The 16,440-nt window shown below is 47.3% G+C and overlaps 1 protein-coding gene across 1 annotated transcript; it reads left to right on the top strand.

Moving 5' to 3' along the window:
* Nucleotides 1–6,989: 6,989 nt before the first annotated feature.
* slc39a7 (solute carrier family 39 member 7) lies at nt 6,990–13,841 on the top strand. Its single transcript, XM_066687187.1, has 8 exons — nt 6,990–7,155; nt 7,719–8,224; nt 8,385–8,553; nt 9,000–9,092; nt 9,279–9,413; nt 9,626–9,754; nt 12,690–12,886; nt 13,056–13,841. Exons 2-8 carry the CDS (start codon nt 7,727–7,729, stop codon nt 13,308–13,310), a joined length of 1,476 nt encoding a protein of 491 aa, XP_066543284.1. The 5' UTR covers nt 6,990–7,155; nt 7,719–7,726; the 3' UTR covers nt 13,311–13,841.
* Nucleotides 13,842–16,440: the final 2,599 nt, after the last annotated feature.

The raw sequence follows: 16,440 nt of genomic DNA, 5'->3' as shown, positions 1-16,440 counted from the left end.
GTCCAGTCAGTCAGTGTTAATGTGCTGTAGTGTCCAGTCAGTCAGTCAGTGTTAATGTGCTGTAGTGTCCAGTCAGTCAGTCAGTGTTAATGTACTGTAGTGTCCAGTCAGTCAGTGTTAATGTACTGTAGTGTCCAGTCAGTCAGTGTTAATGTGCTGTAGTGTCCAGTCAGTCAGTCAGTGTTAATGTGCTGTAGTGTCCAGTCAGTCAGTGTTAATGTGCTGTAGTGTCCAGTCAGTCAGTCAGTGTTAATGTACTGTAGTGTCCAGTCAGTCAGTGTTAATGTACTGTAGTGTCCAGTCAGTCAGTGTTAATGTGCTGTAGTGTCCAGTCAGTCAGTGTTAATGTGCTGTAGTGTCCAGTCAGTCAGTGTTAATGTGCTGTAGTGTCCAGTCAGTCAGTCAGTGTTAATGTACTGTAGTGTCCAGTCAGTCAGTGTTAATGTACTGTAGTGTCCAGTCAGTCAGTGTTAATGTGCTGTAGTGTCCAGTCAGTCAGTGTTAATGTGCTGTAGTGTCCAGTCAGTCAGTGTTAATGTGCTGTAGTGTCCAGTCAGTCAGTCAGTGTTAATGTGCTGTAGTGTCCAGTCAGTCAGTGTTAATGTCCTGTAGTGTCCAGTCAGTCAGTGTTAATGTGCTGTAGTGTCCAGTCAGTCAGTCAGTGTTAATGTGCTGTAGTGTCCAGTCAGTCAGTCAGTGTTAATGTACTGTAGTGTCCAGTCAGTCAGTCAGTCAGTGTTAATGTGCTGTAGTGTCCAGTCAGTCAGTCAGTGTTAATGTACTGTAGTGTCCAGTCAGTCAGTCAGTCAGTGTTAATGTACTGTAGTGTCCAGTCAGTCAGTCAGTGTTAATGTGCTGTAGTGTCCAGTCAGTCAGTGTTAATGTGCTGTAGTGTCCAGTCAGTCAGTCAGTGTTAATGTACTGTAGTGTCCAGTCAGTCAGTGTTAATGTCCTGTAGTGTCCAGTCAGTCAGTGTTAATGTGCTGTAGTGTCCAGTCAGTCAGTCAGTGTTAATGTACTGTAGTGTCCAGTCAGTCAGTGTTAATGTCGTGTAGTGTCCAGTCAGTCTGTGTTAATGTGCTCTAGTGTCCAGTCAGTCAGAATCTGAAGTCTACATTTTTCTTTCTATCTGTCTGTCTCTCTCGAGGAGTTTGGGTGTCAAGAGCGTGATGCCCAACAACAACTCCTGGATTCAGAATCTCAGAGACAAGAATTGCGTTTGGACAATCAGCCCCAGACAGCCTAGTCTGAGAGAAAGAGGACAGGGGGACAGTCATTCAGTCAGTCAGTGTGTCAGTCAGTCATTCAGTCAGAGAGAAGGACTGGGACAGTGGGATAGGGGGATAGGGGGAGGGGGTGAGACAGGTGCATGAGGGAGAGGGAGAGACAGGGGAAGACAGAAACAGTGAGATTCAAACTACGGAAAGAAAGACAGAAAGAAAGGCATGAAATGACTACACAAAACAAAATAAGGAAAGGAATACCAGACAGAACACTCAGTCCCTCCTGCGCACCGGTGAACCCCCGCCCTAGTACGGCTACTTCTCTGTTACTACCCGGCTACTACTGCCATTACTAATAATAACGATAATAATAATACACTGTTATTGTACAGTAATAGTAGTTAAACTCATCATTATCATTACCCGCTTCCAGCCTGTCGGTGTGAGTGACGTGTCATTGACGGGGCGCTCCGGAGTCCCAGCGTCCTGGACAGCAGTCTGACTGACGCACACTACCAACATGGCACGGACAAGTCTCTCTCCGCCTCCCGTCCTCCCTCTGTGTCTGCTCCACTTCTCCCTGGATATTTATCCCTCCTGTCTCTTCTCTGCCATTTCTCCCTTTCCTCTCCCTCCCTCTCTCTAAACCTCTCTTTTTCTCCCCATCTCTCTCCTAAACTTTCTCTCTCCTTCTCCCTCTCCTAAACTCTCCCTCTCTCTCCTTCTCCCTCTCCTAAACTCTACCTCTCTCTCTCCTTCTCCCTCTCCTATACTCTCACTCTCTCTCTTTCCCTCCCTTTCTGTCTTTCTCTTTCATTTCATGCTGCAGTGCTGTTTCCTAAGAGACTGAGCCTCAATAGAGACTATCTGCTGGGGGACAATAGAGAGGGGGGGGGCAGAGAGAGAGGGATGAGAGGAAAAGTGAGGTGAACAGAGGGGTAAAGGGCTGTAGCAGAAGAAAACTACACTCCTGCTTCTACTATTACTTTTAGTACTGCTGCTTAAATTATAGTGCAGCTAGTGTAGTAACACATACTACAGTGTAATATAGTATTGTACAATATGGTGTGCTGCAGTGTGTTGTGCTTAGCTGTACTGTGCTGTGCTGTAGTGTGCTTTAGTGTGCTGTGCTGTAGTGTGCTGTAGTGTGCTGTGCTGTAGTGTGTTGTACTGTGCTGTGCTGTAGTGTGTTGTACTGTGCTGTGCTATGCTGTAGTGTGCTGTGCTGTAGTGTGCTGTGCTGTGCTGTAGTGTGCTGTGCTGTGCTGCGCTGTGCTTTGCTTAACTGTACTGTGCTGTGCTGTACTGGACTGTGCTGTAGTGTGTTGTGCTGTGCTGTACTGTGCTGTAGTGTGCTGTAGTGTGCTGTGCTGTGCTGTAGTGTGCTTTAGTGTGCTGTGCTGTGCTGTAGTGTGCTGTGCTGTACTGTGCTGTGCTGTGCTGTATTGTGCTGTAGTGTGCTTTAGTGTGCTGTGCTGTAGTGTGCTGTGCTGTGCTGTGCTGTAGTGTGCTTTAGTGTGCTGTGCTGTGCTGTGCTGTAGTGTGCTGTGCTGTAGTGTGCTGTGCTGTGCTGTGCTGTGCTGTAGTGTGCTTTAGTGTGCTGTGCTGTGCTGTGCTGTAGTGTGCTGTGCTGTAGTGTGCTGTGCTGTGCTGTGCTGTGCTGTATTGTGCTGTAGTGTGCTGTAGTGTGCTGTAGTGTGCTGTGCTGTGCTATGCTGTAGTGTGCTGTGCTGTAGTGTGCTGTGCTGTGCTGTGCTATGCTGTAGTGTGCTGTGCTGTAGTGTGCTGTGCTGTAGTGTGCTGTGCTGTAGTGTGCTGTGCTGTGCTGTGCTGTGCTGTGCTGTATTGTGCTGTAGTGTGCTGTAGTGTGCTGTAGTGTGCTGTGCTGTGCTATGCTGTAGTGTGCTGTGCTGTAGTGTGCTGTGCTGTGCTGTGCTATGCTGTAGTGTGCTGTGCTGTAGTGTGCTGTGCTGTGCTGTAGTGTGCTGTGCTGTAGTGTGCTGTGCTGTGCTGTGCTGTGCTGTGCTGTGCTGTATTGTGCTGTAGTGTGCTGTAGTGTGCTGTAGTGTGCTGTGCTGTGCTATGCTGTAGTGTGCTGTGCTGTAGTGTGCTGTGCTGTGCTGTAGTGTGCTGTGCTGTAGTGTGCTGTGCTGTGCTATGCTGTAGTGTGCTGTGCTGTAGTGTGCTGTGCTGTGCTGTAGTGTGCTTTAGTGTGCTGTGCTGTGCTGTGCTGTGCTGTGCTGTAGTGTGTTGTGCTGTGCTGTGCTTTGCTTAACTGTACTGTACTGTGCTGTAGTGTGCTGTGCTGTAGTGTGTTGTGCTGTGCTGTAGTGTGTTGTACTGTGCTGTGCTGTAGTGTGTTGTACTGTGCTGTGCTGTGCTGTAGTGTGCTGTGCTGTGCTGGACTGTGCTGTAGTGTGTTGTGCTGTGCTGTACTGTGCTGTAGTGTGCTGTGCTGTAGTGTGCTTTAGTGTGCTGTGCTGTAGTGTGCTGTGCTGTGCTGTGCTGTATTGTGCTTTAGTGTGCTGTGCTGTGCTGTAGTGTGCTGTACTGTGCTGCAGTGCGTTGTGCTGTGTTGTAGTGTGTTGTGTTGTGTTGTAGTGTGCTGTACTGTGCTGTGCTGTAGTGTGCTGTACTGTGCTGCAGTGCGTTGTGCTGTGCTGGACTGTGCTGTAGTGTGCTGTGCTGTAGTGTGCTGTACTGTGCTGCAGTGCGTTGTGCTGTGTTGTAGTGTGTTGTGCTGTGCTGGACTGTGCTGTGCTGTATGGAGGGTGATCAGTGCCAAAATTAAGATGAACGTGATTATGAACATGAAGATGAACATATTTTAATGTAAAATGCCTCAGCTGTGAAAAGTAACTTATTTTATGTTAGCAAAAGATATTTGGAGCCTATTTATTTAAAATGCTTTGGTTGCCAAAACAATGCAAGTGCTTTGGTTTTACTTGTTATAATAAATAATAATGAGATAAAACAACATTCTTTTTTATATAGCCATGTTCTAAAGGGCAGATGTAATATATGCATATAATTAAAGTTGGACCCCTGTGGTGGTTGAAAGTTGATGCTTGTGCCGGTTGCATGAACATAGACTAAGTATTTGTCTCAGTATAAGTATAAGTCATGTTAACGGTAGACACTCAGTTAAGACCGTTGCATAAAACAGTTTTTCCTTAGACTGGTCGTACTTAGTCAATCACGCACTGCATTCTGGGAATTTTAAGACAAAAAACCATGGTGGATGCTTCTCTAAAACAGTGACGATCCCAGTCCACTGAAAATATATGCTAGTTATTGAAATATAACAGAGAGAAATATATACTTTGGACGACATATTCTGAAACTTGCACTAGCGCACTCAAACACATGGGATTAAATGAAAAAAAGTCAAGCCGCTGTGTGCTCGCTGTGCGGTCTGTAAAAGACAGGTAGAAACAATTAAATAATATGCAAATTTTAGAGGAATCATCCGCATATTAAACACAGCACAGTGTTTATTATTATTATTACACTTATTATACTTCTTTCTCGCCATGTCTCTCCCCACTCACAGGGGCCGCCAGCTAGACCTCATCTTCTCTAGAGGCTGCTCCCCTTCGACACTCTGTGACACCCATGGACATCTCAGACTACCACTTCATTTCCTTCTCCCTTTCCCTCCCCTCCCTCCTCACTCCACCCACTCCCTGTCACCTTCCATCATAATCTCTGCTCTGTCTCCCCCTTTTACAAATTTTAAGTGATTTTAAGAATTGAATTTTAAAGATTTTAATCATAAGTATTAAAAAATTGAATTGTTTATTTTTTAATGAAAATGCAAAATACTAAATACAATAAAATAGTATCTGTCTCCCCCTCGTCTTACCAGGCGGGGAGGAGGAACAGGGCTCCTGCTCTCCCCTTCTCTCCTCTTCTCTGCCCCCCCCCTCTCTCCTCTATCACGACCCACAGCTTTGAATTCCATGCAGTGGAAATCACCTCTCCCTCTCACCTCTTCCTTCTAGTTTTCTACCGTCCACCTGGTCCACTCGCCTCCTTCCTGGACGAACTTGACTTTCTTCTCTCCTCTCTCCCCTCGCTGTCCTCACCTACCATCCTCCTGGGAGACTTCAACATCCACCTCTCCAACCCCTCCCATGGTGCCGGACTTCTTCCTCTCCTTCACTCCTTTAACTTCTCTCTCTCCCCGTCTCCCCCCACCCACAGGGCAGGCCGTCAGCTAGACCTCATCTTCTCTAGAGGCTGCTCCCCTTCAACACTCTCCGTGACACCCATGGACATCTCAGACCACCAAGGAGTCTCCTTCTCCCTTTCCCTCCCCTCCCTCCCCACCCCACCCACTCCCTGTCACCTTCCGCCGTAATCTCCGCTCTGTCTCCCCCTCCACCCTTGCCTCCACTGCCCTCACTCTCTTACCTTCCATTGACTGTTTTTCCCATCTATCTGTCAACTGTGCTACCTCCTCTTAGTTCTCCTCCCTCACCTCCTCCCTCGACTCTCTCTGTCCTCTCACGTCTCGTCCTGCCCGTCCCTCCCCTCCTCAGCCTTGGCTCTCTGCTGTTCTCCACTCAACCCGATCCAGTCTGTGCGTCGCTGAACAGAAGTGGAAGATATCCAAACTCCCAGCCGCCCTGAACAGTGTGTAACGCTTTTCATTATGCCTGCAGAAGTGTGTGAATGAACATTTTTGTATTACAAGTGTTGTTGTTGCTTTCTGTCCCACCTGACACTGACTGAACTGCAGATTGTTTTGTCCATTTATATGAAACAGAAACATCTCACAGAAAAAAAGTATTTTATGTTCTTTTATGATTGTATGAATTATGCATTTGTGCATTAATGTAATTATTTATTGTTATTATTCATTCACATATGTATGTATGTGCATCTTAGTACACGCAGGCATGCACTGTTATTTAAATATATCTTCAAATATTTCAACATATCTGCAAATAATTTAATAATGTAAAGAGATCTCATTTAAAAGTATATTTAGAGATATCTTTAAATGATTTAGAGATCTCTCTAAATGATAATTTGGCTTGGGGCAACGGGGAGATCAACCCCGGGGCTTTATGTACATGTACTGCCAGTCCCACTACTAATAAAGAGCATGACTGTTCACATCCAACCCACACTGTCATCCGGGCAGTTATTACACACACGTACACAAGTCTGATGTATCTGAAACCTTAAAACATCAGTAATAATGGCAAATCCTAAAAGCAAACATGTCCTACTCCCAGTGAAACGTTTCCTACAAGGACCGGGATTTTTTAAAGAAAGCGCGTCAATTTGCTGGGACTGCTGCTGGCCAATGCAAGTGCCCGGTGGATGAAGGTGGTGATGATTGACAGCAGTGTGGACGAATGAGAGACGTCGCGGCGGGTTAGACACTCCTGTCATCCACTCAGTGCAGCAGCGGAGGACCCGAGGGCGGGACAACGCGATGACTGACACGAAGCCCTGACCACTCACAGCGGAGCGGAGGCGGGACACAGCGCCAAAGCGGCCCAGGCGGTCATGTGACTGAAGAATGGCTGTTCTGGCGCGACCCAGGCCTCGCTTCGCACCGGGCTGGATTATTGCGTCTCTCTCACACACACACCCCCAGGCCCCGCGGGCTGCGTGCTACAGCATGGCCCCCGCCAGCCATTCACCACATGACACCCGCATCCGGCTTCCAGATCCTGTTCCCCGGCGCTCTCGCGATACTTCAGAGCCGTGGCTCAGTGAGCCGAGGAACTCTCGCGAGAGTTGGTGCCAGCACTTTCTGCCACGTCTGTTTGGCTCGCCGCTAATACACAACAGAGGCGACAGACAGGGACGCGAACTAGGAAGCGGGTTGTTTTAGCAATTGTTGCATTAATCTCATCAAGAAAACACACTCGTCTCAACCGGTCAGAGGAGCAGCAGCCTTTACTGTACCCTGGTAAGTAGTAATTACATTACATTCGTCTTTATTTCAAACATCCACTGCGCTTTTCAACTGTTAAACGTTATAGCGCCCGGTGTAAAACATGCAAAACATGCGTGCATATAAACGCGTATATCTGGTGCATGTCCCGGCATGCAGCTCCGCTCTGTGTGCAACACGTCCCCGTCGGGGGGACATTATTAACCCATGATCCCGTGGTCTGTTGTGTGTGCTCTTCATGCACTGCGGCTCACTGTACTGCACTGTGTCCTGGTATCACCCCCTGTGTGGTCAGTGAGGGAGTGTCAGCTGCTGGTGGCAGTCTTTACTAAGAGCAGAAGAGATGCTCCTCGGCTGATTGAACTTTCTGTGCTGTGCAGCGGTCACCTGCTGTCCGTCCGTCTGTCTGTCCAGTATTTCTGTACTGATGCTGTTTCTCTCAGTTCTGTTGTGTCTGCCAGAAGAGAGAAGATGGACGGTCTCCTTTTCTCGCTCTCTTACTCTCTCTTGTTGTGTCCAGTCAGTCAGCTTCTATATAGTCAAGTAAGCTTCTCTCTGTCTGTCTCTCTCTCTCTCAGGGGAGACCATGACGGTGGCAGACAGACGCAGTGCCCCCATGTCAGTTACACTCTGTGCCCTGGGGGTGGTGCTGCTCACTCTGGGCTCCCTCATACAGCCTGGCCACGGCCACTCCCACCACGACCACGGTCACGGTCATGGCCATGCGCACCACGGCCATGGCCACGGCCACTCCCATGGAGGTGCCGGCGGGTGCCACGGCCATTCTCACGGGGGCCGGGATGAGGGGGTGAAGATGCACCACGGAGCCAGCAAGTGGAGCGCAGAGGCCAACCTGCCCTCGCAGCAGGACACGCAGGACGCACTGCACGACGCTCTGCTGCAGGAGCTACAGAGGGAGACGCATCCTCACCCTCACGAGGAAGAGGAGCCACACCAGCACGGCCACGATGATGTGCACGCTCACTCTCACTCTCACTCTGAGCCCCACTCTCACTCACATGGGGGAGAGAGGGTGAAGAGGGAGGTAGAGGAAAAGAGGACATCGGTGGAACTGTGGACTCAGGTAGAGAGAGAGACAGTTGCACTGACGCCCGCACTGATAGACTGACGCGCTCTTGCACTGAGACACTGACTGACAGTCTGACACTGTTCTTTGGCAGCACTAACCTGTATCATTTCTCTCCACCTGTGTTCTGTTCTGTTTTCTAACCTGGACCGTACAGGCCATTGTTGCCACCTTGCTGATCAGCGCTGCTCCGTTCTTCATCCTGTTCCTGATCCCGGTCCAGTCCAACACCGACCAGCACCAGAGCCTGCTCAAGATCCTGCTCAGCTTCGCCTCCGGGGGGCTGCTGGGCGATGCCTTCCTGCACCTCATTCCCCACGCACTGGGTAAGCATTCACCTGGAGAGCGGGGTCTCTATTAATCTGAGTGTCACGAGTGTCTGTGGGGTCTGTATTAGGGTCTGTGTGTCAGGAGTGTCTGTGGGGTCTGTGTGTCTGGAGTGTCTGTGGGGTCTGTATTAGGGTCTGTGCGTCAGGAGTGTCTGTGGGGTCTGTATTAGGGTCTGTGCGTCAGGAGTGTCTGTGGGGTCTGTATTAGGGTCTGTGTGTCTGGAGTGTCTGTGGGGTCTGTATTAGGGTCTGTGCGTCAGGAGTGTCTGTGGGGTCTGTATTAGGGTCTGTGTGTCAGGAGTGTCTGTGGGGTCTGTATTAGGGTCTGTGTGTCTCTGTGTCAGGAGTGTCTGTGGGGTCTGTATTAGGGTCTGTGTCTCTGAGGTCTTTATTAACTCTGCTCTTTCTCCCTCTCTCTCTCCCTCTCTCTCTCTCTCTCTCAGAGCCTCATTCTCACCACGGAAACGAGGGACATGACCACTCACATGAAAGTGTGTCACATGACCATGACCATGGCCACGGCCACTCCCACTCAGGTAGTATGTTTGACATTTAGCTTGGGGTTTATTTTAATTGTTTGCCAGTCACAAATGTAATAGTGCAGTGTTTTAAAGAGGGACCCGTTTTCGATATCTAACCCTCTCTGTGTCCGGAGGTCTGTCTTGAGGTCTGTGTGTCAGGATTGTCTCTCTCTGTGATGCAGTTCTCTGTCCTGTCCCCAGGGGGTGCTCACGGTCACATGATGTCAGTGGGGCTGTGGGTCTTGGGCGGCATTGTGGCATTCTTGGTCGTGGAGAAGTTCGTCCGGCTGCTGAAGGGGGGGCACAGCCACGGCCACGGACACTCCCATTCCCACGGTACGTCCGCACCTCCTGCTGTCCTGTGGTCTGTGTCTCTCCGGTCCTGTCTGTGTCTCAGGGCTCTGGGCTGACAGCTACAGCTCCAGTGTCCGACTGGAGACGGAGCACAGGCTGCCCACGGTCACTGTCTTACTGTGTCCCCCGCTCTTCTGATGGACATCCATCTTTTATCTGTCAATTGTGTGTCTTTCTTTGTCCCTCTGCCACAGGAGCCCCAAAAGCAAAGGAGAGCTCAGGTGAGGAGGAGGTGGAGAAGGAGAAAGGGAAGGGGAAGGGGAAGGAAACTGCAAACAACAAGGTGCTGAAGATGGTGAAGCCGGAGGGAGAGCCGCAGTCAGGTGAGAGAGGGATCTCATCTAGTCTCTGTCTCTTTATATCTCTATATATCTCTCTATATATATATATATATATATATATAATTTTTTTTTTTTTTTCACAAGCCAGGAGTAGAGGTCGGCCAGTAGTGGATTTTCAAAACCGATAACAATAATTAGGGAGGGGGAGAGACGATTTTCGATTAATCTGATGATATATATTTTTTTCCCTTTTTTTTTATTGATACAAAACAATGTTGTATAAAATATATAGCACTCAATGTAAAATTGCAACAGTTTGAACTTTATTATAAAAAAACAAATAACAGTATGAACTAAAAAATAGTATAAAATATCATAAATAAATAGATCAATTCAAATCACAAAATAAAAACAGTCCAAATTCTGGAAAATTATGAAAATGTGATTAAAAAAACAAAACAATTGGGAGTTATGAAGAATGAATTTATTATTTATTTCTTAGCAGACGCCCTTATCCAAATTTTAAGCAAAGTGCAAAAATAGTTCAATTCAAAGCATAATACATTTTCCAAATTGGAAAGTTTTTGCAAAGTGCAGCATCAATTCAGCATGACCCTTTTTAGATCATTGATGAAAATAAACTACAGATAATGAATGCAATAACAGAAATAACACATTTTGAGTTCTTTACTTTATACTTCTGTTTGCGCACGTGTAGCTGCTGCCTGTAGGCAGAGCGGGCAGAGCCGCTGCTCACCGGACCGACCCGCCTCTCACTCGGGCTCAGTCAGGATGCGCTGCTCTGCTAACAGACGCAACGCTGTATTTCACGCTTTGCGCTTGTCGATTATTGTTTTGTTTAACTGCTTTCAAATAAACCTGTGACTGCACCACGCATTGCAGTATTTTTATTTATAGATTTTTGTGTCGCATTTACAAGTAATATAAAGGCTGTTATTTTTACTACAGGGTTAGCAAGGAAACTTTAGAAAATGATTCTGGAATCATATTAGTGCGTCACCATGTATACAAAAGCCCAATGTGTGTAAACCACACACTTTCATTTACATAATCAATACGATTCACAATAAATAATATAAACGAACAGGTTCATAAACAGAAATACGAATCTGTAAATAAAAGACTTGTGAAAATAACCCAGTAGACATGAGAAAAGATCCAAGGCATCTCTCAGTGACCACAGCGCCGCTCGTCTCTGTGTCCACCTCTCCTGTCTCGCAGTGACCACAGCGCCGCTCCTCTCTGGCCAGCCAGCTCTGCCTATGTTGGTCTGTCTCTCTGGCCAGGCTGTGGTCACTGAGCCTGTACTGGGTCAGGATCTGCCTCTGCTTTGTGTTTCTGACAGTCACAGGTATTCTGCCAGGCTGTAGTTTCTATTGAGGGTCTGATAGCGCTACAGTGTGTTTTGTATTTAAGTGTTGGTTTCCCAATGGGCCAGATAAGAGTTTGAGGTATAATTTGGTTCAGTCGAATTGGCGTTGTTTGTGCAGTGCTGTCCTGCAGCTGACCTGCAGAGCGTGGCTCTGACTGTGGGCAGTGTGGCTCTGCTCAGTGAGCCTCAGGACTAGCTGGCTGAGGGGACTCTTCTCTGGGCTGAGCTCCTGCTATTGCAAGGCTTTGAAATGGAGTGAGTTAGATTTGCTCTGTTTTAGGTGAATCTAATATTTCAGTGCTCTTTTTTGAATGTTTATAATCAGTGGAAAACGGCCTAATTCAGCCCTGCATGCATTGTTTGGTGTATTTCTCTGTACTTTCAATATATTTGTACAGAACTCTGCTAGCAGGGTTTCTGTGAGTGTTTGTGCCAATTTGTGATCTCCTGGGAGGTGATTGGTCCCCACACTGCTGTATAAGGCTATTGGTTGAATTATACTTTGGATTTGTTTAAATCCAAATTCTAACAGGAGGATGGATATTATAGAGCCTCCTCTTTATGGCATGAAAAGCCCAGCGTGCCTCTCCTTCAGTGAGTTCACTGCCTGGTTAAAGCTCCCTGAGGCACTGATGGGCAGACCTAGGTGTGTGTTGCTGGTGCTGTGCTCTAGGGTGCTGCTGCCCACAGTGAAGCGGTACCCATGTCCCTGAGATCTGGCTTTCTTCTGGAATATCATGACTCTGGGTTTATTCATGTTGACTGCCAGGGACCAGGTCTGACAGTGCTGCTCCAGCAATGACAGGCTCTACTGCAGCCCCTGATCTGTGGGCGACAGCAGCACCAGGTTGTCTGTAGAGCAGGAATTTACCTTCAGTGTCATTTACGGTGAGGCCGGGGCATCAGACTGCTCCAACACTGTGGCAGCTCATTGATGTAGATGTTGAGCAGTGTTGGGCTCAGACTGCAGCCCTGCCTCACCCCACGGCCCTGACTGAAGAACTCTGATCTTGAGTTCCCAATTTTCACTGCACACTTATTTTCCCAGTACATTGACTTTATGATGTCATAGACTTCAACCCCTACACCACTTCATAGGAGCCTGTAAAGTCTGTTGTGCCAGGTTGAATCAAATGCTTTCTTAAAGTCAATAAAGCAAGCAAATATTTAACCTCGTTTTTGTATTACATGTTTGTCTATGAGGTGTGTAGGGTGTGAATGCGGTCGGATGTGTCTGTCTCTGACACTGTGTGGTGAGGAAGGCCAGTGTCCGGGCATTAATGATGCTGCAGAACTCCTTCCCCAGGTTGCTGCTCACACAGATGCCCTGGTAGTTGTTTGGGTCGAATTTGTCTTCACTTATATGAATCAGGATGATCAGTCTTTGACTCCAGAGCTCAGGGAAACACCGGCTCTCAGCAGCGGCTTAACGAGTCTGAGCAGCGCCTCCTGCAGCTCGGGGCTGCTGTGCTTTGGCACCTCGTTGTGTCTCTGCCTCTCTCAGTGCGGTGTTAGAGCTCTGTGGTGTCCGATTGGTCACTCAGTGTTATTGTATTGAAACCGCATTCCCTTCCCTGTGTGTAGATATTAAGGTGTCGGGGTATCTGAACCTGGCCGCCGACTTCACCCACAACTTCACCGATGGCCTGGCCATCGGCGCCTCCTTCCTGGCGGGGCCGACCGTGGGCCTCGTCACCACAGCCACCATCCTGCTGCACGAGGTGCCCCACGAGATCGGAGACTTCGCCATCCTGGTGCAGTCGGGATGTACCAAGAAGAAGGTAGGGGGGGCAGGTGATGACGGACCGCACTGGACCACTGTGGCTTGTAATTAATGCACTGGACTGGACTCTCTCTCTCTCTACTCTCTCTGTCCTGAGTGCAATCACTGGACTGGGCTGTGAGTTAATGCACTGGGACTGTAATTCTCTCTCCCTCCCTCTTTCTCAGGCCATGTGTCTCCAGCTGCTCACGGCTCTGGGCGCGCTGGCGGGCACCGCCTGCTCCCTCTTGGCGGAGGGCGTGGGGGCGGCGGCCACCTCCTGGATCCTGCCCTTCACGGCGGGGGGGTTCGTGTACATCGCCACGGTCACGGTGCTGCCCGAGCTGCTGGCCAGCCGGTCCGGGCCGGTCCAGTCGGTGCTGGAGATCCTGGCTCTGCTCATGGGCGTCTGGATGATGGTGCTGATCGCGGAGTACGAGTAACGACGGAGAGGAGAGGAGAGGAGAGGAGAGGGGAGGGAGTGCGGAAGAGGGGGACGTGAGGGGGAACGATGCAGAGAGGTGGAGGAGGGAGAGAGAGGTGGCCTTGGAGCTGGGAGCTACTGAGTGAGTGAGAGGGGGATAGAATGGGTGAGAGAGAAGAAGAGGAGTAAAAATTGGAGTGAGAATGAGAATGAGAGAGAGAGACAGAGGGAGACGGGAGACTGTGTGTGAGTGTATACACACGCGTTGTCTTATCACAGATATGGGACAGATTCTCTCTCTCGGATGCTCCCTCTCTCCTGCATCAGTGTGCCCCTGTCTCCCCCTCGTGTCCCGGAGGTGTCAGTGCAGGTATGTAGAGAGGAGGGACCAGTGACCGTCAGGCACAGTCTATTCCAGCCCAGACAGAGACAGTCTAGTCTATCAGTCTCATTTAGTCAGTTTAGTTCCTCTGTTATTTGTGTTTGGTTTGAGTTTGGGTCTGTGTACATTCTTGTCTTTTTAAAAATAAAAAGTGGGGAAAAAAGTGAACGTGTTTCCTGTCTTTAGGTTGTGGAGTTGGCTGCAGGGACCCAGCCTGAGGTGTGTGTGTGTGTGTGTGTGTGTGTGTGTGTGTGTGTGTGTGTGTGTGTGTGTGTGTGTGTGTGCGCGCACTACCAAAAGTGAATTCTTGACATTCTTACCAGAAGAAGAGTATTCTTGTAACAAGAAAAAATGCTTAGTAATTCCAACAGCACCAAAAACATCTTGATTTCTCTTGGCGTGAGAATTTTACCAAAGGAGATTTCTCGAGATTCTTCTGAGCTTGTTTATTGCAGTAAATATTTCAGTCCTAGCAGATACAAATCGAATATCTACTAATATCTACTAAGTAAATGTAACAAGGGGTTAAAAATAAAAGGAAAGCATATTTAAAGAAGTCAGTACAAACACCACAAATATTTTAGACTTACACTTAAAACGCAACAAAGATCAAAGGTAAATCAACATGAGAATAATAATCTATTTAGTTTCCTTATTCACTAATGATGGATGTGCATTTTGGTGCAGTTTCTGTACTTGTGCCTTGGCAATCAATAGTCGGTGGTGTCACTTGTGCATTTTGGGGCATTGGTTTATATGAAAACGTTGTTAATGTGAGTGTATATTATTTATATGACCCATGCACTTTCAATGTCAAAGCATCAAAACTATAACATGAAACATTGCCAAGTCAGGAGATGGTTTTTATTTTATGGTTTTATATTTGGAAAAATATCTAATGAAGATGGTGGACCGCCGATGGTGACTGCAGACTGGAAGGAACTTCCAGCGAATGCTTGAATTAGCTTTCGAAAACGGAAAACACTGACAGATAATTAGAAAACACAGAGGTTATTGACCTATTCATTTCGATATTTTGTGAAAGCATTTTGTATATAATGTTTTATTACTATTGTAATAAACTTGTTAACTCATTGTTTGTACTCATTGTGTATTTGAATGCTGTTTCATAAAATGAAATTGGAAGTAACACATTCAGTTCAAACTCAACTCCATAACGGCATGTAAAGGTATTGGTATGAGTCCTATTACAGATTAAAAACTCAATTATATCGATATGTATTGTGTAATGTCTCGTATAAAAAGTTTTTGTATTTTTTTTGCATCCTTCATATTGTTCCTTTGATTTTAAACTTTTGCAATTAGATCTTTAGAAAATCAAGTTTAAAATCACTGTTTTTCAGGAAGTAATTTGAATAATTTCTGAACACAATAAATAATGTATTATTGTAAGAACTTTCTCTCTTGATAGAAGAAACCAGTCTCTTGTTTGGTAATCAGAAATCAGGCAACTAATTTCATTGGAATCATTTATAGACACAAGAAATCATTTGTTGTTGCTAGTAAATCCTGACTGGAATTTGACATAACCATGCGATGAGAATACATTTCTATAGCCAAGAAGAATTCACCAAGAAAACATTTCTTGGCCCACAGATCTTCAGGGAAGAATTTCTTCTACACAGAAAAATAATAATCGGACTTTTGGCAGTGTGTGTGCGGGGCTGCTGACTGTGACACAATCGCTCTGAATGCAGCCGAGTGTTAAGATCTCCCTCGGCGGGGTGCAGCCGTGTCCTGGAGGAGCCGCACGTCTGTGGGCCACACGCACATCCCTCTGCACACGCTCCCACACATGGCCAGCCCCACTACTGGCCCGGCGAGTCGTGGCTCGGCACTGGGGAGGAGGTGAGCCTTTGTGAGCTGTGGAGTTTGTGTCTCGCAGCGCCTCCTGTCTCAGCACCTCTCGCCTCCCAGGAGCTCGGGCTGGCATGACATCACATCCCAGAGCCAGGTGTGTTTCATTTGAAATCATGTGACACACCTTAATTGCACAGAGCTGGACTGCATTCAGCTAATTACGTGACTTCTAAAGACAATTGGTTTCCACAGCTCAATCAGGTGTTTCAGAGCAGAGGGGGTGATTACTTATGCATTCAATTATTTTCTGTTTTTGTATTAGTAATTAATTTAGAACAATTTGCAGATTATATTTTTCACTTTGACATAATGGACATTTAATGTGTTGATAAGTAGCACAAACTCCTGATTAAATCAATTCTGATTTCACGCTCTAACAATTAAATGTGGAGGGGGTGAATACAGTCCAGTGTGATACAGTCCAGTCCAGTGTAATACAGTCCAGTGTCATACAGTCCAGTCCAGTGTAACACAGTCCAGTCCAGTGTAATACAGTCCAGTGTAATACAGTCCAGTCCAGTGTAATAAAGTCCAGTGTAATACAGTCCAGTCCAGTGTAATACAGTCCAGTGCAATACAGTCCAGTCCAGTGTAATACAGTCCAGTCCAGTGTAATCCAGTCCAGTGTAACTCAGTCCAGTGTAATACAGTCCAGTCCAGTGTAATACAGTCCAGTGTGATACAGTCCAGAGTAATACAGTCCAGTGTCATACAGTCCAGTCCAGTGTAATACAGTCCAGTGTGATACAGTCCAGTCCAGTGTGATACAGTCCAGTGTAATACAGTCCAGTCCAGTGTAATACAGACCAGTCCAGTGTAATACAGTCCAGTGTGATACAGTCCAGTGTAATACAGTCCAGTCCAGTGTAATACAGTCCAGTGTGAT

The sequence above is a fragment of the Amia ocellicauda genome, chromosome 15 (assembly GCF_036373705.1).
Source record: "Amia ocellicauda isolate fAmiCal2 chromosome 15, fAmiCal2.hap1, whole genome shotgun sequence".
NCBI lineage: Eukaryota > Metazoa > Chordata > Actinopteri > Amiiformes > Amiidae > Amia > Amia ocellicauda.
The sequence above is the reverse complement of the archived record's forward strand: the minus strand, read 5'-3'. Positions and strand labels throughout refer to the sequence as shown.